Source organism: Mobula birostris, chromosome 10, assembly GCF_030028105.1.
Source record: "Mobula birostris isolate sMobBir1 chromosome 10, sMobBir1.hap1, whole genome shotgun sequence".
NCBI classification, from domain to species: Eukaryota; Metazoa; Chordata; class Chondrichthyes; order Myliobatiformes; family Myliobatidae; genus Mobula; species Mobula birostris.
This window is the reverse complement of record NC_092379.1, coordinates 148,147,329-148,170,144: the sequence shown is the minus strand read 5'-3', so window position 1 is coordinate 148,170,144 and position 22,816 is coordinate 148,147,329. Positions and strand designations below refer to the sequence as shown.

At 43.4% G+C, this 22,816-nt stretch overlaps 2 protein-coding genes across 2 annotated transcripts in view; both read left to right on the top strand.

The window, feature by feature from the left end:
- Window positions 1-14,297, top strand: part of hprt1 (hypoxanthine phosphoribosyltransferase 1) — a 36,209-nt gene extending 21,912 nt beyond the window's left edge. Inside the window, exons 3-9 of the mRNA XM_072271102.1 lie at window positions 1,040-1,223; window positions 4,134-4,199; window positions 5,597-5,614; window positions 6,507-6,589; window positions 6,951-6,997; window positions 9,466-9,542; window positions 14,058-14,297. Of these exons, the coding sequence (XP_072127203.1) occupies window positions 1,040-1,223; window positions 4,134-4,199; window positions 5,597-5,614; window positions 6,507-6,589; window positions 6,951-6,997; window positions 9,466-9,542; window positions 14,058-14,105 (523 nt within the window). The 3' untranslated portion in view covers window positions 14,106-14,297. The remainder of the gene's footprint in view (window positions 1-1,039; window positions 1,224-4,133; window positions 4,200-5,596; window positions 5,615-6,506; window positions 6,590-6,950; window positions 6,998-9,465; window positions 9,543-14,057) is intronic.
- Window positions 14,298-18,353: 4,056 nt separating this feature from the next.
- Window positions 18,354-22,816, top strand: part of pabir2 (PABIR family member 2) — a 148,877-nt gene continuing 144,414 nt past the window's right edge. The window contains exon 1 of the mRNA XM_072271101.1: window positions 18,354-18,609. Coding sequence (XP_072127202.1) covers window positions 18,512-18,609 — 98 coding nt within the window. The 5' untranslated portion in view covers window positions 18,354-18,511. The remainder of the gene's footprint in view (window positions 18,610-22,816) is intronic.

Below are 22,816 nucleotides of genomic sequence, written 5' to 3'. Positions count from 1 at the left end.
GTATGTCTTTGTGACGTGGGAGGAAACTGGAGCACCTGGACGAAACGCACACAGTCACAGGGAGAGCGTGCAACTCTTTACAGATAGCAATGGGAATCGAACCCTGGTCTTGCAGCTGATGCTGTAAAGCTATCCAATCATGCTGTCCTGACGGAGATTTGAGATCTTACCAACAACAATTGTCATCAGTGAACATATAGATGGCATTTGAGCTGTGCCTAGCCACCCAGTCAGGAATGTAGAGAGAATAGAGCAGTGGCATGAGGAATGTTTTTCAAAACATTGGTTTATTATGCCCAGTACTAGTTGGTGCATTTTAGGAGAACAATGTCAAGATTTTGAAGAGATTTATCAAATTGATCTCATGAATATTCGGTGGATGGTTTTGCTTGGACGAGAGGTGATTGGAAAGAAATTTGACAGAGGTGTTTAAAATGCAGAGTAAATAGGAAATGTTCTAACTGGGAAAGACGTCAATAACTAGGGAACAGAGTAAGGTGATTGGTAAGAGGATCAGAGGTGATCTGGGAGAAGTAAATCAATTTAAGCATTGCACTGTTAGGGCTATGGTGGAGCCAAATTCACTTGCAGCATTCGAAGGGGCTGGCTGAGTATCTTGAAAGGAATGGATTTGAAGATTTCTGGGGAGATTGTGTTTGAGTGCAATGATTTGGATTGCTCTGTGGTCCTGGCTGATTGAACAGTTTTTATTTGCAACCATTGACAGAGGGGCACTCTGGGACAGCCTTCTTGGAAATACAAATTGCTGTATTATATTCAACTGTCGCAGTAGTTTGTTACTTTGAAATAAATGGTTTGGAATAGATTAATTTTAAGCTAATTTTATACCAACTACTGTTTCATTCCCTAACTCTATCTGGAGCTGGTAACTTAATCCAAAGGAGGAATCATATTTCTTGTGTAAATGTATAATTTGTCAAGGAATCAAGTCTTGGATTTCTTTTTGTGCTGACTTTATATCGACCTATTTTAGAACGTTTCATCAAGTATGATTGCAAATCTGTTTGTGTGTCCACAGAACCGAACGCTTGGCAAAGGAAATAATGAAAGCCATGGGAGATCATCACATTGTTGCCCTCTGTGTACTCAAGGGTGGTTATAAGTTTTTTGCTGACCTTTTAGACTACATCAAAGCCCTGAATCGCAACAGTGACCAGTCAATCCCTATGACGGTAGACTTCATCCGTTTAAAGAGTTACTGTGTAAGGATTTTTAATCGAATATTCAATCCATATCTTGATCGAGCGCAGAGCTGCTAAGTGGTAGTTTTGGTTTCCCTAGTGAGTTCCTTTTATTATTCAATAGACTTCTAATTATTGTCGATCACTAATCCCTCATGCTAAGATGGTAGGGAGTACTTTACTTGAATAACTATACTCCATGATGAGGATGCCTGAATAATATGTCCTGGTAGCATAGTGACTAGCATCACACTATTACAGTGCCAGTCACCCATGTTTAATTTCATGATGCTGTCTGAGGGGAGTTTGTACGTTCTCCCGATGATTGGATCGGTTTCTTCTGTGTGCTTCAGTCTCCTCCCACATTCCAAATCCGTGTGGGTTTGGGTTAGTAATGTAAGGCACGATATGTTGGTGCTAGAAGCATGGCAATACTTGCAGCACAATTCTTGGACTGTGGCCGTTGACACAAACGTTGAATTTCACTGTATGTTTTGATGTTTCACTTACATATGACAAATCAAGTTTTTCTTTAGTGGTCTGGAGAGGGGAGTTTGGGTGACTGAAGCAGAGATGAACCACTTGCAGATCAAACTAGTGTGTTGTTTCATTTAATGGGTTTTATTGAAGAAGATGAAAAAATGGAGGCTGTAAACTGTAAAGAACAAAAATGGTAGATGCCAGAAATCTGAAACAGGATGATCAGTCTGAAAAAAAATTGCTTTCTGATTTGCTCAGTACTTCCAACATTTCTGTTTCCATTCTACTTTAGCCTAACATCAGCTGTCAGGAAAATCTGAATCCATTGTTAAGGAATGACAGAATAATTAGTTAAATAACAACATAAGATATGAGCAGAATTAGTCAATTCATCCCCTTCCATAATGACTGATTTATTATACTGTACTCCATTCCCCTCTGCCTAATTAAGTATCTACCAGCCTCTGCTTTAAATATACCCTGGTGACATGCTTCTTGGTATTGTCACGTAAGTGGGAGGTATATCGTTTCATTTATGGAATTGAAGGGTCCCAAACAGTGACATGCTGCCTTCTTGAGGCACCATCTCTTGGAGAAGTTGTCGATGGTGGGAGAGTTGTGCATGTGATGGAGCTGTCTGAGTCTTCAATCCTTTGAGCCTCTTATGCTCCTGCACGTTGGAGCCTCTACACCAGGTTGTGATGAAACAAGTCAGAATGCTCTCCACTGTACAACTGTAGAAATTTGCCAGAGTCTTTGGTGACATACCCCATCACGGTTCATAGGAACCATGTACATCATGATATTAACCAGTGGATTGCACCAAACCAATTTCAGGCCAAAAATGCTGCCTTGCACAACACTAACACTTTTCTTGCCACTATATTACGTCTCTGCTCCCACAAATTTCCCATGGCAATGGAGCTTCTGGGAAGCTGACCATCTATGAGTGGCCCTCCAGATCCAAGGTTAGTCAAACGTTAGATGGATTGCTTATGATGAGACTCGGGACTGATCAGACCAATGTACCAGATGATGGGCCTTACACCCCTCACCAGCGAGGTGCAGGTCCTCTCCCAACCTGATGCTGTTGCATCACAACTACCTCCGATAAAAGTCCTGGAAAACATCCACCATTTCCCATATTTTAGGAGTCAACAAGGCAGACATTAGGATTAAAGTTTGATGTTTATGTTAGTCTGTGTTAGCTGTCTGTGTGAACATCAGTTACTGCATCTTCCATAAAACTGTTACAGACCAGCATATCTGGGATATAAAACGTACTGACATGTTTGTGGGGGTCAAAGTCCACTTTTCACTGGAAATGGGGAAAAAGAACTAGATGCTAAAAATCTAAAATAAAAACAGAAGGTGTTGGCCAGGCAATATCTGGAAGGAAATTTAATGTGGATAAATGTGAAGTTGTCCACTTTGGTGGCAAAAATAGGAAAACAGATTATTGTCTGAATGGTGGCCGATTAGGAAAAGGGGAGGTGCAACGAGACCTGGGTGTCATTATACACCAGTCATTGAAAGTGGGCATGCAGGTACAGCAGGCGGTGAAAAAGGCGAATGGTATGCTGGCATTTATAGTGAGAGGATTCGAGTACAGGAGCAGGGAGGTACTACTGCAGTTGTACAAGGCCTTGGTGAGACCACACCTGGAGTATTGTGTGCAGTTTTGGTCCCCTAATATGAGGAAAGACATCCTTGCCATAGAGGGAGTACAAAGAAGGTTCACCAGATTGATTCCTGGGATGGCAGGACTTTCATATGAAGAAAGACTGGATGAACTGGGCTTGTACTCGTTGGAATTTAGAAGATTGAGGGGGGATCTGATTGAAATGTATAAGATCCTAAAGGGATTGGACAGGCTTGATGCAGGAAGATTGTTCCCGATGTTGGGGAAGTCCAGAACGAGGGGCCACAGTTTGAGGATAGAGGGGAAGCCTTTTAGGACCGAGATTAGGAAAAACTTCTTCACACAGAGAGTGGTGAATCTGTGGAATTCTCTGCCACAGGAAACAGTTGAGGCCAGTTCATTGGCTATATTTAAGAGGGAGTTAGATATGGCCCTTGTGGCTACGGGGGTCAGGGGGTATGGAGGGAAGGCTGGGGCGGTGTTCTGAGTTGGATGATCAGCCATGATCATAATAAATGGCGGTGCAGGCTCGAAGGGCTGAATGGCCTACTTCTGCACCTATTTTCTATGTTTCTATGAAAGTTACTGTCTCTACTTGGCAGACTCTCTTGCCGATATCTGGGCTTCCTGCCTACAGAAATAGCAAGTGTAGATTTGATTACAAATAGAAAGTGTAGATTTGATTATAAATTAGGATATTAATTTATAGCCACCTTCTGATAGAAAGAACTGCTTCAGCTGATTATGTTCTTGGCTTTTAGTTCATTTTCTTTCACTCTAATCCTCTGTAATTTGTTTTTAATTTGCAGAATGATCAGTCAACAGGAGAGATAAAAGTGATTGGTGGAGATGACCTCTCAACATTAACTGGAAAGGTGTAGCAATGTTTCTCTGAAGTATGTGATAGAGGCGAGTTCAAACGGAAGGAACAATAGTGGGAGATGCGGAGACTGATGGAAATGTGGTTGGGTGAAGCTTGCTTCAAACATATTATTACTGTGTATGGCGTGAATCCATGCGGTGTGTTCATAGAACATAGAATAGTACAGCTCATTATAGGCCCTTCGGCCCACAATATTGTGCTGACCCTCAAACCCTGCCTCTCATATAACCCCCCACCTTAAATTCCTCCATATACCTGTCTAGTAGTCTCTTAAACTTCACTAGTGTATCTGCCTCCACCACTGACTCAGGCAGTGCATTCCACACACCAACCACTGAGTAAAAAACCTTCCTCTAATATCCCCCTTGAACTTCCCACCCCTTACCTTAAAGCCATGTTCTCTTGTATTGAGCAATGGTGCCCTGGGGGAGAGGTGCTGGTTGTCCACTCTATCTATTCCTCTTAATATCTTGTATACCTCTATCATGTCTCCTCTCATCCTCCTCTCCAAAGAGTAAAGGCCTAGTTCCCTTAATCTCTGATCATAATCCGTACTCTCTAAACCAGGCAGCTTCCCGGTAAATCTCCTCTGTACCCTTTCCAATGCTTCCACATCCTTCCTATAGTGAGGTGACCAGAACTGGACACAGTATTCCAAGTGTGGCCTAACCAGAGTTTTATAGAGCTGCATCATTACATCGCGACTCTTAAACTCTTTCCCTCGACTTATGAAAGCTAACACCCCATAAGCTTTCTTAACTACCCTATCTACCTTTCTTAACTACCCTATTCATCTAAGTAGTAAAGTATGGAAACAGCAAAAGTCAGAGATTCGCGCTCCGGTGAAACCAAACCCAGCTTGTCTACTCTGGGGCAAACGTCCCCTCTAATGCTATCACGGACTTCCTAGGAATGCACAAGGAACTCCAGTGGATATCTGATCAGTGTCGTTAATAAATGTCGATCAGTGTCGATCAATAAAGTGAAAGCGTAATTCCCTGCTCTTATGTTCAGTGCCCTGACCGCTGAAGGACAGGATTCTATACGCTGCCGTAACCATGTTCCTCCATTTGTTACCACATTCTGAAACAATGCCCCATTAGGAGAGGAGCAACCACGGAAGTGGGATAGTGTCATTTATGGTTAGAGCAGATTATGGGTATGGATACTGATGACCCATCAGATTAGTTACGTTGCTCACAGCCGTACGAGTTAATACTGCTACACTAGACTTGTGTTTGAGAGGATATCATTGGAACTACTGCATGATTTGTGTGCATGTTAGTTATGATACTAGTGAGGGATTACAAGTTCCTTATTATTTATAGAAACATTTACCATATTTTTCTTTCTTTCTTCTCCCCCTCCTCGTCCATGTCTGGGAGACAGAATGTATTAATTGTAGAGGTTAGTTCCTTTTTATTCAATTAAATCTCTGCTGCTTTTGTTAATTCATGTGTAAAATTGTGCTAGTCCACACATTGCTCTGGAGTTTACAGATTCATCCAGCGTGCAATTCTGCATTCTCAAATAGCTGCTCTCTACTTTCATCAACTAATTCTTGAAGTAGTGTAAAATGCAAGTGATTTTCTCTTGGAGAAATTAGTTGTTTAGGAAGGGAGTTATGCACATGAAGTGATGTATCTTGGTTAAATGACAAAGACCAGAGAGGGTGCAGTTTAATGCACCCAGGTGAATGCAGATGTGAAAATTAGTTCTAAGCAGACAAGTGACATGGGGACTGTCACTTGCTGAGAAGATGAAGGGCAATTTTTTAAATGTTTTTACAGTTTCAGTACTGAGTTTGGAAAATGTGCTGTGTTACAGAAGTCAGTGATCATTGGTAAATGGTGATAACACAAGCAGTAGCTAAATGAGGAATGCATTTTTTACTGTGCCGTCAGCTTTGTGCCACTTCAGACCATTGCCTGAAAGACCAGATTCTCAAGGAGAGAAAACAGACCAGGTGACCATAGATTTGGTCCAAGGGTATAATGAGATGTGACCGAGAGGAATAGAGAATGTTACCAAGACAGCAGTTCTAGAATGAGATATGAATGTGAGGCTTAGTCACAGGGAGGTGCATCATATCTAAGTTTCCAGGGATACAGAGAGGGGAAGCGGTGACCGAATTTTAAGGTGCAGGCCGTAATTTGAAACTTGAAGCTGAGTGGCGATTGGAGTAGCGGTTTTATTCATCAGTGACATTACTGATGAGGGTGAGGATGATGGGTGAGGGAAGGAGGATGCAGAAGTTTTATTCAGGTGCATTGGTTCATACTGCTGCCTTTATTCTCAGGATATTATTGACACGGGCAAAACGATGCAGACTCTGCTCAGCATGTTGCAGGAATACAAACCCAACATGGTGAAGGTGGTGAGGTAAGGCCAGAGTTCCAAACACATACAGCAGCAGCTGCAGCTCACATAGAAACGGTTAAACTATCACACCAGCACTGACCACAGCTGTGTCCACCATTCAATGAGCTGACTGAAATACTGCTTTACCTAATGTATTGTAACAACAACTTGCATTTTATTGCATCTATATTATCCCATGGAGATTCTCTTTACTATCTTTTGTGTATGGTGAGTGCAGAGGAAAGCTGATATAATAATTTGCGTCTTGTTCAAACAAGTGAGTTAGAATAGCTGTTATCCTCATTTTTAAAAAGTCCATTTAGTAGTGAAGTGTATCCGTAAGTGTCCTTGCATTATTCCAATTACACTCTCTTTTTGTCAGTCTGCTGGTAAAACGAACTCCCAGAAGTGTTGGATATCGACCAGATTGTGAGTACTGTGTTGATTCTGTCACTGGTATTTTGTTCACTCATTAACACTGACCCAAATGATCAGATGCAGGGACCCACTCTTCATAGCTCAGAATTTTAAGCTCCAAATGATTATTAGTTGTTACTCTAGTTGTAAGTAAAATCAATGTAATAAGTTCCTCTTCCATTATTAAAGAAAAGCATTGATTCCCATAATGTTGGCTAATCCAAGGCTTGTGGGAGATAATGAAGCAAAACAGAATCAGGAGTGGCCTATTTGGCCTTTAAAGACTGTTCCACCAATCAGTATGACTACAGCTGATCCACTCAAAGTTAAAAGTAAATTTGTTATTAAAGTGTGTGCTGTATATGCCACCATATACTACACTGAGATTTATTTTCTTGCATTTCTTTATATGGACCAAAAGAAATGGGGCAGAAAAGCAGACTATTTGGCCTTTGGAGTATATCTGCTATTCAATAAGGAGAAGGCTGATTTATCTGAGTAAGCAGATGGTTAGATATAACAAGATTGAAGAATTAGGCAACACCATCTGTGATACACGGGCTGAATTGGTTATGATGCGATTTCTGAAGGGAACTCTAGAAAAAAGCTATGGGGGGGGAGGGTGAAAGTTAAGTTTTGTGTGGGGATGTTTCCTTTGAGCATAGTGACACAGACATCGTGTTTTCCAGCATCGGCACTCTCTTGTTTCTCTAGAGAACACGGACGGCCAATTCCACTGGAGAGTAACAAACAATTGACACTGTGCAACTATAGTCACTTGAACAACATCATGTGCAGCCTTGATGTTTTTTAGCTTGCAGTAACATACTGTACTAAAATCTATTTTTTGAAAATCCTGTGTGGTGGGGGTGGGGTTAGAAAAAACTTGTGTCTGAAACTCTCCAACCCCTAATCTCTCTTCACCCATTGATACAATGATTTTGGTGCTTGTCTGTAATAAGGGGTTTCTTAGGAACACAACCTATGCTTGGTATTAATTCAAATTCCTAATCCCTGTTCTAAAGGGACCTCCTCCTATATTGAGCCTTTGCCCTTTTGGTCTTCTAAGGCCTCAGCATTTCATCCTTGCTATTATATTCTTGTCCTGTCAAACTGAATGCTGACAATTACAGGACAAATGCATCTCCCAGGTGTTGAGTTGGCGAATCTTTTCAAGTATACTTCCCTTTGATGGGGAGACCAGAGCTGTATATTTCACATGTGATCTCACTAGCATCCTACGTAACTCCAGGACAACTCTTATTCTTGTACTCTAATCCCCTTGCAATTAAAGCCAGTGTACTGTTTTTTCTAGCTGTTTGCAGTCCTTGTACATTTTCCCTCAGTGAATGGAATACAAGCTCGACACACTCCTAAACACTTTTCTGTCTCTATTTTAAAATCTACTCCCATTTCTATGGTTTCAAGGTTCAGTATTCCATTTGTTATGTCCTCACATCCTCCACTGTCCTGAGACATCAATCTGCATTCTCCTCACCACCACCCAGCTCTGTATCTTCAGCAAGCTTGGTTCCTCTTTCAAACCACTGAATAAATGTGATCAGAGAACCGTTCCCTGTCGAACCTCAAAACTCATAGCCTCCTAACTTCAAATAATGCCTTTATTCCTATGGTTTGATCAACTCATCTGCAGTCCATCACCGTCAATTTCATGTAGTCTGATATTGTTTAATAATCTGGTAAAGCAGGTATGTATGTATGTACATGGGAGGTTTTTATCAGCGAGTTCAAGGCCAGCGTATTCCTATTGGAATGGAGAGCAACGCGCACAGCTAGTCAGGCAGTGTCGATAGAAATGAATAATCAGTTGATATTTCCAGATCAAATACATAGCTGGGATTAAGTGAAATTCCTTCAGTAGAAGGGATAAATCAGGAGGGCAAAAAGAAGATGAGATGGTTTTGGTAGAAAAGGTAAATGTCAACTGTTTATTTATTTCCATAGATGCTGCCTGGCTTGCTGAGTTCCTCCAGAATTTTGTGTGTGTTGCTCTGGATTTCCAGTATTTGCATAATCTTTTGTGTATATAAGAGCAAAATACCAGCTTTCCCTACTCTGATACTAATTAGAGGTGTTCCTTTTGTGGTTGTCTGTTTTGCCCTGTTCTGGTAAATCCGTTAACTTCCATTTTCCTGCCGTGTGCCACTTGCTCTTTGTCTATTTCTCTTTGACTTTCTAAATTTTCCCACATCAGAATCCAGCCATGTCCCCACCATACCACCAATGTTTTAGTTTGATGCAACCTGGATCTTTCATCATCTCTGCTTGTTTGCTGAGATGAGTGTTTGCATTTTTGGTAATGTTTTGGCAACTTCCCCTGTGTTATTGAAGAAGGATGGGGTGGGTTGGGGATTGGAGGGATGGAACCTGATTTCTGCACCTTTACTGGCATAGCTGCTTTGATTTTATTCTTTGTGATTTGTAAGCGTTTTACTAATTCCAGAGAACTTTTCTTCCAGTTGTTGGTTTTGAAGTCCCTGACAAGTTTGTGGTTGGATACGCACTTGATTATAACGAATACTTTAGGGATTTGAATGTAAGTAAAACCACATCCATAACTGAACTACCAGATATATTAATTGTTGGCATCATTGTGCAAGTGTTATTATCATTGTTTAATCAAAGGTGGTACCACTTTGAGCTTTACAGCTTCTGTGTACTGGAAATCTAAAATACTGAGTGCTGAAAGACTGATTAGCACTTTCTGAACCGCCCCATCTTACAACTGGAAGAGGGCCAGTAAATCACCCCCTGCAGGTTGCCAAACTACACTCCATCCTGACTTGGAGAAATATCCCCATTCCTTCACCTTCACTGGGTCAAAATCCTGCTGTGCACTGCCCGTATGGGTTTTACACATTACCCCAATGACGGCACAGTGATGGGAATTTTTACACATTACCCTGATGTTGTCACAGCGATGGGGTTTGAACTTGTACCCTGCAGAATGCAGTGTTTTCTTTTAGACTGAAATCCACCTCTTAGACTTCATTAGAACAGTTTACACGCCTGTTCACTCCTGAATTCTGGCCCTTGGGTTGTTTCACTGAGGTAGCATGCTGGGTATAATATTGATTGGATAAAAGCTCCCCTTCACCTATCACCTAGCTATTGTTCCCCCCCCCCCCCACCTTCCTCCTTTCTTTCCAGTCCTGATGAAGGGTCTCAACCTGAAACATTGACTACTTATTATTCATTTTCCATGGACTGCCTGACCAATGCTTCAGCATTTTGTGTGTGTTGCTCTATAAAATCCTAGTTAGACCACTGAGTATTGTGTTCAATTCTGGTCCTGCATTAAAGGAAGGATGTGGAAGTTATAGAGAAGGTGTAGAGGAGAATTACCAGGATGTTGCCTGGATTAGAGAACATGTCTTTTGAGGTTGTGATCAATGGCATTTCTCTTTGGAGCGAAGGAATGTGAGAGGTGATGTAATAGACGAGTACGGGATGATAAGAGGTATAGATCAAGTGGACATCCAGAGACTTCCCCAGGGTCAGGGTGGAAATGGCTGATACAAGAAGGCACCATTTGTAGGGAAGTATAGCGGAGAAGTCAAAGGTAGGTTTGTTTTTAAGAGTGGTGTCTGCCAGGGGTGGTGGTAGGGGCATTTAAGACACTCTTAGGTACATGAATGAGTGAAAATTGGAGGGGTGTCTCGGAGGGAAGGGTGAGATTGATTTTAGAATAGGTTAAAGGGTTTGCCAAAGGGCCTGTACTGTATTGTTCTGTGTGCTTTACCTTGACTCCTCAATGCTTCCTGCTTGACAGATGCTTGAAATACTCAACAGGTGAGGTGAAGAGAGACAGACAGTGATGTCCCTGATCCATGTTCTCTGTGTAACATGGAAAAGGGCATCAGCTCGTTGGACATGATTAGAATCATGTGAAAGCTTTAAGAGAGTGCAGAGATTTACCAGGATGCTGTCTGGATTAGAGAGCTTGTCTTGTGGGGTTAGGTTGAGCTAACTCGGGCTTTTCTCTTTGGAGTGACATTTGATGAGTGGGGTATGGGATTAGGAGAGGCACAGCCAGCATCTTTCCAACAGGGTAGTAATGGTCAGTACCAGAGGGCGTACATTCAAAGTGATTGGAGGAGTTTAGGAGAGATGTCAGAGATGGCTGTTTTTATTTTAAAGGAGTGGTGGGTGCCTGGAATACACTGCTAGGGCTGTGGTAAAAGCTGATAGAGTAGGAACAGTTAAGCAACTCTTAGATAGGAACATGGATGTAAGAAAACTTGCGAGTAATGGCTTTACAGGAGGGAAGGGTTAGATTGATCGTGGAGTAGGTTTATATAGGTCAGTACAACAATGTGGGCTGAAGGATCTCTATTCACGTCAATTTCTCAGACTAATGATATTATACTTTATACTTTATTGTTGCCAAACAATTGGTATTAGAACGTACAATCATCACGGCGATATTTGATTTTGCACTTCACGCTCCATAGAACCATAGAAACTACAGCACAGAAACAGGCCCTTTGGCCCTTCTTGGCTGTGCCGAACCATTTTCTGCCTAATCCCACTGACCTGCACACGGACCATATCCCTCCATACACCTCCCATCCATGTATCTGTCCAATTTATTCTTAAATGTTGAAAAAGAACCCGCAATTACCACCTCGTCTGGCAGCTCATTCCATACTCCCACCACTCTCTGTGTGAAGAAGCCCCCCCTAATGTTCCCTTTAAACTTTTCCCCCCTCACCCTTAACCCATGTCCTCTGGTTTTTTTCTCCCCTTGCCTCAGTGGAAAAAGCCTGCTTGCATTCACTCTATCTATACCCATCATACCTCTATCAAATCTCCCCTCATTCTTCTACGCTCCAGGGAATAAAGTCCTAACCTATTCAACCTTTCTCTGTAACTGAGTTTCTCAAGTCCCGGCAACATCCTTGTAAACCTTCTCTGCACTCTTTCAACCTTATTTATATCCTCCTGTAATTTGGTGACCAAAACTGAACACAGTACTCCAGATTCGGCCTCACCAATGCCTTATACAACCTCATCATAACATTCCAGCTCTTATACTCAATACTTCGATTAATAAAGGCCAATGTACCAAAAGCTCTCTTTACGACCCTATCTACCTGTGACGACACTTTTAGGGAATTTTGTATCTGTATTCCCAGATCCCTCTGTTCCACTGCATACCTCAGTGCCTTACCATTAACCCTGTATGTTCTACCTTGGTTTGTCCTTCCAACGTGCAATACCTCACACTTGTCAGTATTAAACGCCATCTGCCATTTTTCAGCCCATTTTTCCGGCTGGTCCAAGTCCCTCTGCACGCTCTGAAAACCTTTCTCACTGTCTACTACACCTCCAATCTTTGTATCATCAGCAAACTTGCTGATCCAATTTACCACATTATCATCCAGATCATTGATATAGATGACAAATAACAATGGACCCGGCACTGATCCCTGTGGCACACCACTAGTCACAGGCCTCCACTCAGAGAAGCAATTCTCTACCACCACTCTCTGGCTTCTTCCATCGAGCCAATGTCTAATCCAATTTACCACCTCTCCATGTATACCTAGCGATTGAATTTTCCTAACTAACCTTCCATGCGGGACCTTGTCAAAGGCCTTACTGAAGTCCATGTAGACAATATCCACTGCCTTCCCTTCATCCACTTTCCTTGTAACCTCCTCGAAAAACTCCAACAGATTGGTCAAACATGACCGACCACGCACAAAGCTATGCTGACTCTCCCTAATAAGCCCCTGTCTATCCAGATGCTTGTAGATTCTGTCTCTTAGTACTCCTTCCAATAACTTACCTACTACTGACGTTAAACTCACCGGCCTATAATTTCCCGGATTACTTTTCGATCCTTTTTTAAACAACGGAACAACATGAGCCACTCTCCAATCCTCCGGCACTTCACCCGTAGACAGCGACATTTTAAATATTTCTGCCAGGGTCCCTGCAATTTCAACACTAGTCTCCTTCAAGGTCCGAGGGAACACTCTGTCAGGTCTCGGGGATTTATCCACTTCAATTTTCCTCAAGACAGCAAGCACCTCCTCCTTTTCAATCTGTACAGTTTCCATGGTCTCACTACTTAATTCCCTCAATTCCATAGATTTCATGCCAGCTTCCTTAGTAAATACAGACACAAAAAACCTATTTAAGATCTCCCCCATTTCCTTTGGTTCCGCACAAAGCCGACCACTCTGATCTTCAAGAGGACCAATTTTATCCCTTACAATCCTTTTGCTCTTAATATACTTGTAAAAGCTCTTTGGATTATCCTTCACTTTGACTGCCAAGGCAACCTCATGTCTTCTTTTAGCCCTCCTGATTTCTTTCTTAAGTATTTTCTTGCACTTCTTATACTCCTCAAGCACCTGATTTACCCCGTTTCCTATACATTTCATACAACTCCCTCTTCTTCTTTATCAGAGTTGCAATATCCCTTGAGAACCAAGGTTCGTTATTCCTATTCAATTTGCCTTTAATCCTGACAGGAACATCCCTGGATTACAAATATTAAAAATACTTAAAATTAGTAAATATTAAACATTTAAATTATAAATCATAAATAGAAAATAGAAAAATGGGAAGTATGGTGAAACAATTGAGCTTTTCCAAAGTTTGTTTCCTTTTGCCTGCTTTGTTCCGTTGTAAACCTTCCTCCCAGTCATAAACTTCAATATTGAGTTTCCTGCTGCTGCTCATCACTGGTGTTGGTGGGTTCTCCAATATGTCTTGTTGAGGATCAGTCTGACCGAATGCAGTGGTCCCCCTAGGAATATCAAGCCACACTTCAGCACATCTTCATTAGTGTACTCCTATTTCTGTACTGCCTTTGAAATTCTGCTGTTTTTATCTTTGCTTTTTGTTATCTGCTGACTGGACCTCATCCTATATTCACAATGTCTCTGTATTCTCCTCTTCCCCATGAACATTCCACAACCACAATGGTCTAGTTTCAACGGCTGATCTAAGCAGAATGCAATGAGTTTCTTTTAGGTAGAAAATACATTAATATTCTCGCTATTAATCCCTGGTTTCCTTGTTAATTCTTCTGCAGCATATTTGTGTGATCAGTGAAAAGGGAAAGGAGAAGTACAAGGCATGAGATTTAGAGCATCTGGAAGAAGGGTTTGAGATGCTGACTGTGAAGGCACCAATAGAAGATATTTGTGCTCATTGCCGTGTGCTTTCTGCTCTCTTTGTCGATCAATATTTAAAGGGCCCATTCATCATGAACATACTTAAGTGTTTATTTTTGTACTGTAATACAAACGTACATAAAGCTCAACTCTATCAACACGGTGTGGCACTTTGTTCCATTCGAAAGGCCATTTGTGAATTCACATCTTCAACAGCCTTGCTCCAAGTTTAAAAAATGCTCCACAACTTGTGAGAAAACAATGAAAGTACCTAAAATAACAAAATTCCTGATAAAACAGGTGAGTCTTGGGGCACTTTGACTAGTGATAATCATTATAGTTACAGGCTTTGTTTTTCCAGAATGTGACTAGCTACTAATATCAAAGAAGATACTAAAAGCCTTTTTAAGTATATAAAGGGTAAAAGAGGGTAGATATAGGACCATTGAAAAATGACGCTGGAGATATTGTAATGAGAGACGCAGAGATGGCAGTGGAACTGAATGCGTATTTTGCATCAGTCTTCACGGTGGAAGACATCTGCAGTATACCGGATATTCAAGAATGTCATGGAAGTGAAGTATGTGCAGTAAAAACTACGACTGAGAAGGTTCTCAGGAAGCTTAATGGTCTGAGGGTAGAGAAATCTTCTGGACCTGATGGAATGCACCCTTGGGTTCTGAAGGAAGTAGCTGGAGAGATTGTGGAGGCATTAACAATGAGCTTTAAAGAATCGATAGATTCTAGTATTGTACCAGACGAATGGAAAATTGCAAATGTTACTTTGCTATGTAAGAAGGATGGGAGGCAGCGTAAAGGGAACTATAGACCTGTTAACCTGACATCAGTGGTTGGGAAGTTGTTGGAATCGATTGTTAGGGATGAGATTATGGAGTACCTGGAGGCACGTGACAAGATGGGCCAAAGCCAGCATGGTTTCCTGAAAGGAAAACTCTGCCCGACTGACCTACTGCAATTCTTTGAGGAAATTACAAGCAGGGTAGATAAAGGAGATACAGTAGATGTTGTGCACTCGGACTTTCAGAAGGCCTTTGACAAGGTGCTGCACATGATGCTGCTAAGCAAGATAAGAGCCCATGGAATTATAGAGAAGTTACTGGCATGCGTGGAGCATTGGCTGATCGGCAGAAAACAGTGGGAATAAAGGGATCCTATTCTGGCTGGCTGCTGGTTATTAGTGGAGTTTCACAGGGGTTAGTGTTGGGACTGCTTTTTACGATGTACGTCAATGACTTAGACTATGGGATTAATGGATTTGAGGCTAAATTTGCCGATGCTACAAAGATAGGTGGAGGAACAGATAGTGTTGAAGAAATAAGAGAGCCTGCAGAGAGACTTAAATAGTTTAGGGGAATGGGCAAAGAAGTGGCAAATGAAATACAATGTTGGAAAGTGTATGGTTAGGCACTTTGGTGTAAGAAATAAACGGGCAGACTATTATTTAGATGAGAGAATTCAAAATGCAGAGATGCAAAGGAACTTGGGAGTCCTTGTGCAGGATACCCTAAAGGTTAACCTCCAGGTTGAGTCGGTTGTGAAGAAGGCGAATGCAATGTTGGCATTCATTTCTAGAGGTATAGAATATAATAGCAGAGATGTGATGTTGAGGCTCTATAGGGAACTCGTAAGACCACACTTGGGAGTATTGTCTGCAGTTTTGGGCTCCTTATTTTAGAAAGGATATACAGTACCAACATTGGAGAGGGTTCAAAGAAGATTCATGAGAATGATTCCGGGAGTGAAAGGGTTACAGTATGAGGAATGTATGGCAGCTCTTGGGCTGTATTCCCTGAAGTTCAGGAGAATGGGGGGGGGGGGCGGGGAGAGATCTCAGAAACATTCTGAATGTTAAAAGGCCTGAACAGATTAGATATGGCAAAGTTATTTCCCATGGTAGGGAAGTCTAGGACAACAGGGCGTGACTTAAGGATTGAAGGATGTCCATTTAGAACAGAGATGCGGAGAAATTACTTTAGTCAGAGGGTGGTGAATCTATGGCATTTGTTGACACAAAAGGCTGTGGAGAAAAGTCATTGGGTGCATTTAAGGCAGAGATAGATATGTTCTTGATTAGCCAGGGCATCAAAGGGTATGGGGAGAAGGTGATGACTGGAGGAATTGGATCAGCCCATGATTGAATGGCGGAGCAGATTCAATGGGCCAAATTGCCTACTTCTGCTTGCATATTTTCTGGTTTTAGGATGCAGCAGCCTAAAGGAGTACTACTGCTTCAGGCCAGTAGGCTAGAGTGAGGGATTAGATTTGTTTCTGATGGTGATGGGGGTTTGGGGAAGGTTTTCTTTATGACCAAGGCTGAGTACTAGAGTAGGAGTAGCACCTCGCCATGGGACCAAGGAAATCCTCTGCAGTGTTTCTCTCTGCACTGGGTTGGAATTAGCTCTTCCAGCGTCCTTAACACGAACAGCTTTCCTTGTGTCCTATATCCCACACTAGTCCTGGTTTTTGCCTTCATCATTCACTGTCCCCCACTGCTGCTTTGTTTATCCAATTTCAAAGTAAATTTATTATCAAAGTACATAAAACCCTGAGCTGCTTCTGATTTAGTCCAAATACATTTGAAATGTAGAAGACACTAGCACTTGTCAGCTGTCGTCCTTTCAATCCGCTCTGACGCTTAAGGCTAGTTTTGATAAATTATCAGAGTTACTGGGATTTCAATAGGAGGAAATAAAGATTTATTAGTACAATGCTATTACAGCTTGGGGTGTGAAAGTTAAGTTCCTCCATGGAGTTGGTGGGTTTCCTTTGGCTGCTCCAGCTTCCTCCCACAGTACAAAGTACTGGTTTGCAGGTTAATGGGTCATGGTAACTTGTTCTGTGATCAGGCTGTGTGTTGCAGCTCGCAGGGCTGGAAGAGTGTTCTGCTCTGTACTTAATAACAATTAAGAAAGGAACAAGAAACCATATTGGAGTATTCCTCTACCTTTATACGTAACAGCCGTCTTCAAAGACAATCACAATATGAAATACAGCAATGGATATGGGTACATGGTAGATAATGTTTTTGATCTTTAGAGCTTCTCAGATAAAAGGCAATTCCAGATTTTTATCAACTAGCCAGCAGAACAATACACAACATGAAGATTGCAAACTCCACCAAATTCAGACTTCTCAGAGTTGTACAGCAGCTCTTCTGGTCCTATCTCTAGTGAAGACATTTACCTAAATTACATCTAGAGCCTTCACTGCCTTTAGCAATGTCACGAGAATAGCTGCCTCCCCTCCTCCAAGGTAGCACATTCCAGACTCCAGCCATTGATTTTGATTTAGAGATACAACACCGTAACAGGCTGTTCTGCTCCCAACAAGCCTGACCTACCCCATCACACCCATCTGACCAATTCACCTAATAAAGTTTGGGAATGAGAGGAAACAAACGTGGTTACAAGAACGTACAAACTTTACAGACAGCAAGGGGGAAATGTGCAGATGCTGGAGGAACTCTGCGGGAGAGAGCACAGCTGCCGTTTCGGGTCAAGGCCCGTAAGCAGGACTGGAGAGTTTCCACCACCACCACCACCTTCTCTACTCCTGAATCGTCTCGATTTAAGTCTCTACACTTCGCTCCGAACAGCTTCAGGAGATGTTCTGATCTCCTTGTTTTACCAGCCCTCGGCAACCCACACTCTCTCCGCCCTGACAGCAGACACCAGTTCACCCTTCGGCTTCCTCCCTCGCTCATCTGTCCTGGCGCAAGTTGACAGGTCTGCTCGATGGCCCTGTTCCACTCTTCACCGACCGTGCCGTACCGCTACCGGCCGACAGGAACCCCTCCCCACCGCGCCAGCACCACCTACGCTCTCCTGAGGATTACCACCAGCCGCTGGCCAGACCAAACGTTTCGGTATAAAGACTTCCGGCCTATTTCGATGACGTCTCAAAGCGAATTCTGATTGGTTTGACGAAGCATTAGGGCAAACTGGACGTCCATTGAACTCCTCTCTGATTGGCTATCCTCCAGAAGCCGGAAACCTGTTGATCTATCGCTCGATTGTGACCTATCATGTATCCTCTCAGACTGGTCAACAGCTTGGCCAATCAATACGCTCTTCTCTACTCGGCTGGAGCGGTCTTTCTTCCATTGGTTATTTTGACTAGCTGTTACGTACCCTTTTTCTGATTGGTCAAGAGTCCGGTTGTCAATGAAACTGTTCAGAAGAGCCGAGCTCTCTGATTGGCTCCGACGGCGGCGCGTAGGGGCGGACACGGCGGCAACGGGAGCCGGGCCAGGGATGTGGGCGAGGCCGAGGCCCAGGCCCCAGGTGTGTGAGTTCCGGAGCTGCAGAGCCCGGGCCTCGGCTGCAGCGGTGCCCCGGGCCGGGCTCCGGCCATGGCCCACGAGAGGATGGATCTGGAGTTGCCCGATCCGGCGCCGACGGACGGCGGGTTGCGGCGATCCAACAGTGCGCCGATGATCAGCGGCCTGAGGTAAACGGCCACCCGTGGTGTCGAGGCTCCCTTCTCCCAGCCGGGTGGTCCGGGAGGCCGGCTGCAGGTGGCGGCCTCTCTGACCCTGGAGATATGGATCTCACCCTCGGTGTCTCCTGGGGCGCAGTGGCGTCCGGGTCAGCTGGGGGAGAGGACCCGGTTCTGAGGCCGTAGGAAGGTGGGTTCGGCCAAGGACTGGAGGGGAAGGGCTACTGTGGTCTGGAGCGGAGAAGAGAGACGGTAGAGACTGCAGAAAGAACGGGCGTAAAGTGAGTGTACTTGTGGCGCAGCAGGGACACACAGAATGCTGTAGGAACCCCGCAGGCCGGGTAGCGTTCATGGGAATGAGCGAATAGTCGATGTTTCGGGCCGAGACGGAAGTTTCTGGTTACGGTCTTGGAGTATGATGCAGACTGAACAGTTCTGTGTGGTAAACGGCTATCCAAACATGCTACGAGCCTCAATGCAGACTAGAATATTATTGGTCATCGAGTGCAAAGCACTTTTGGTTTATTATTGTCACATCTGCTGTTTGTCAAACCAAATCATTACATAGTGCATTGTGTTGGAGTAAGGTAAAACAATAACCAATATAAAAAAGTTTCAGCTACAGTGAAAGTGCACTGCAGTTAGCCAGTACAGTGTAAGGTCTAATATTGATTGGCACCTGATTAGTTCCAAGGGTTTAGATGGGACAGAATTTGTTAAATGTGTCCAGGACGGATTCCTATCACAGTATGTTGACAAGCTGACTCGGAGGAATGCCATACTAGATCTAGTACTAGGTAATGAACCTGGTCAGGTCACAGATCTCTCAGTGGGTGAGCATCTGGGGGACAGTGACCACCGCTCCCTGGCCTTCAGCATTATCATGGAAAAGGATAGAATCAGAGGGGACAGGAAAATTTTTAATTGGGGAAGGGCTAATTATGAGGCTGTGAGGTTAGAACTTGCGGGTGTGAATTGTGATGATGTTTTTGCAGGGAAATGTACTATGGACATGTGGTCAATGTTTAGAGATCCCTTGCAGGATGTTAGGGATAAATTTGTCCCGGTGAGGAAGATAAAGAATGGTAGGGTGAAGGAACCATGGGTGACAAGTGAGGTGGAAAATCTAGTCAGGTGGAAGAAGGCAGCATACAGGAGGTTTAGGAAGCAAGGATCAGATGGGTCTATTGAGGAATATAGGGTAGCAAGAAAGGAGCTTAAGACGGGGCTGAGAAGAGCAAGAAGGGGGCATGACAAGGCCTTGGTGAGTAGGGTAAAGGAAAACCCCAAGGCATTCTTCAATTATGTGAAGAACAAAAGGATGACAGGAGTGAAGGTAGAACCGATTAGAGATAAAGGTGGGAAGATGTGCCTGGAGGCTGTGAAAGTGAGCGAGGTTCTCAATGAATACTTCTCTTCGGTATTCTCTAATGATAGGAAACTTGATGACAGTGAGGACAATATGAGTGAGGTTGATGTTCTGGAGCATGTTGATATTAAGGTAGAGGAGGTGATGGAGTTATTAAAATACATTAGAACAGATCAGTCGCCGGGGTCTGAGGGAATATTCCCGAGGCTGCTCCACAAGGTGAGAGAAGAGATTGCTGAGCCTCTGGCTAGGATCTCTATGTTCTCGTTGTCTACGGGAATGGTACCAAAGGATTGGAGGGAGGCGAATGTTGTCCCCTTGCTCAAAAAAGGTAGTAGGGATAGTCCGGGTAATTATAGACCAGTGAGCCTTACGTCTGTGGTGGGAAAGCTGTTGGAAAAGATTCTTAGAGATAGGATCTATAGGCATTTAGAGAATCATGGTCTGATCAGGGACAGTCAGCATGGCTTTGTGAAGGGCAGATCGTGTCTAACAAGCCTGATAGAGTTCTTTGAGGAGGTGACCAGGCATATAGATGAGGGTAGTGCAGTGGATGTGATCTATATGGATTTTAGTAAGGCATTTGACGAGGTTCCACACGGTAGGCTTATTCAGAAAGTGAGAAGGCATGGGATCCAGGGAAGTTTGACCAGGTGGATTCAGAATTGGCTTGCCTGCAGAGGGTCATGGTGGAGGGAGTACATTCAGATTGGAGGGTTCACAGGGATCTGTTCTGGGATTTTTATTAACGACCTGGATGTGAGGGTAGAAGGGTGGGTTGGCAAGTTTGCAGATGACACAGAGGTTGGTGGTGGTGTAGATAGTGTAGAGGATTGTCGAAGATTGCAGAGAGACATTGATAGGATGCAGAAGTGGGCTGAGAAGTGGCAGATGGAGTTCAACCCGGAGAAGTGTGAGGTGGTACACTTTGGAAGGACAAACTCCAAGGCAGAGTACAAAGTAAATGGCAGGATACTTGGTAGTGTGGAGGAGCAGAGGGATCTGGGGTTGCATGTCCACAGATCCCTGAAAGTTGCCTCACAGGTGGATAGGGTAGTTAAGAAAGCTTATGGGGTGTTAGCTTTCATAAGTCGAGGGATAGAGTTTAAGAGTCACGATGTAATGATGCAGCTCTATAAAACTCTGGTTAGGCCACACTTGGAGTACTGTGTCCAGTTCTGGTCACCTCACTATAGGAAGGATGTGGAAGCATTGGAAAGGGTACAGAGGAGATTTACCAGGATGCTGCCTGGTTTAGAGAGTATGCATTATGATCAGAGATTAAGGGAGCTAGGGCTTTACTCTCTGGAGAGGAGGAGGATGAGAGGAGACATGATAGAGGTGTACAAGATATTAAGAGGAATAGATAGAGTGGATAGCCAGTGCCTCTTCCCCAGGGCACCACTGCTCAATACAAGAGGACATGGCTTTAAGGTAAGGGGTGGGAAGTTCAAGGGGGATATTAGAGGAAGGTTTTTTACTCAGAGGGTGGTTGGTGCGTGGAATGCACTGCCTGAGTCAGTGGTGAAGGCAGATACACCAGTGAAGTTTAAGAGACTACTAGACAGGTATATGGAGGAAATTAAGGTGGGGGGGGTCATATGGGAGGCAGGGTTTGAAGGTCGGCACAACATTGTGGGCTGAAGGGCCTGTACTGTGCTGTACTATTCTAAGGTCATTATCTTAGTGTATACAAAAGGCCGTAGGGAGGTGGAGATTGGGCAAGGGCTGGAGAGGAATGACTACTGGGGTCTGGAGTAGAGAGTGGCTATAGAGACAGTAGAGGCTGCAGAAAGAACAGGAACGATGCGAGTCCACTTGTGTTGAGACTAGACAGAAGGTTCTTAGGAAATTGGAAGGTTTAAAGGTAGATAGGTCACCTGGACCAGATAGTGTGCACCCGGAGTTTTGGAAGAGGGTGCTGAAGAGATTGTGGAGGGATTAGTAATAACCTTTCAAGATACTGGAAAAGGCTCGAAAATTGCAAATGTCACTCCACTCTTCAAGTAAGGAGAGAGGCAGAAGAAAGGAAACTATAGGTCTGTTAGTCTGACCTCTGTGGTTGGGAAGATGCTGGAGTTGATTATTAAGGATGAGGTCTCATGGTACTGTATTTGGAGGCAAACAATAAAATAGGCTGTCATCAGCATGGTTCCACAAGGGGAGTTTGAGAGCCCTTTGCAACTACCTGTTTTCTGCAAAAATTACTCATAAAATGTGGTCTGAATTTCATCTGTCACTAATAGACAAACATAATCTGCCTAAATGAATAACACAAACAATTGTATGATTTGTGTCTTTATTGAATACATTGTTTAATCATTCACAGTCCAGACTGGAAAATGTATGTGAACCTTTGCACTTAATAACTGGTAGAACCTCCTTTAGCCACAGTAACATCCACCAAACATTTTCTATAGCTGCTGAGCAGACTTGCACAACAACAAGGAGGAATTTTAGACAATTCCTCCATACAAATCTACAAACGTTTGTATTTCAGTTCATTAATATTTCTGGGGTACCTTACATGAACAGCTCTCTTCAGGTCACGCCACAGCATCTCAATTGAATTAAGGTCTGGACTCTGACTTGGCCATTCCGAAACTTGTTGTGTTTTTGATCTTTGTCTTGTTGCATCATCCAGCTTCTATTAAGCTTCAGGTGGTGGACCGCTACCCTGACATTCTCCTATAAAATGTCTTGATTAATTTTGAATTAATTTTTCCTCAACGATTGCAAGTTGTCCAGGCCCTGAGGCAGCAAAGCAGCCCCAAACCATGATTCCCCTACTACCATGTTTCACAGTTGGGATGAGGTTTTGGTATTATTACAAACATAGCAGTGTGCATT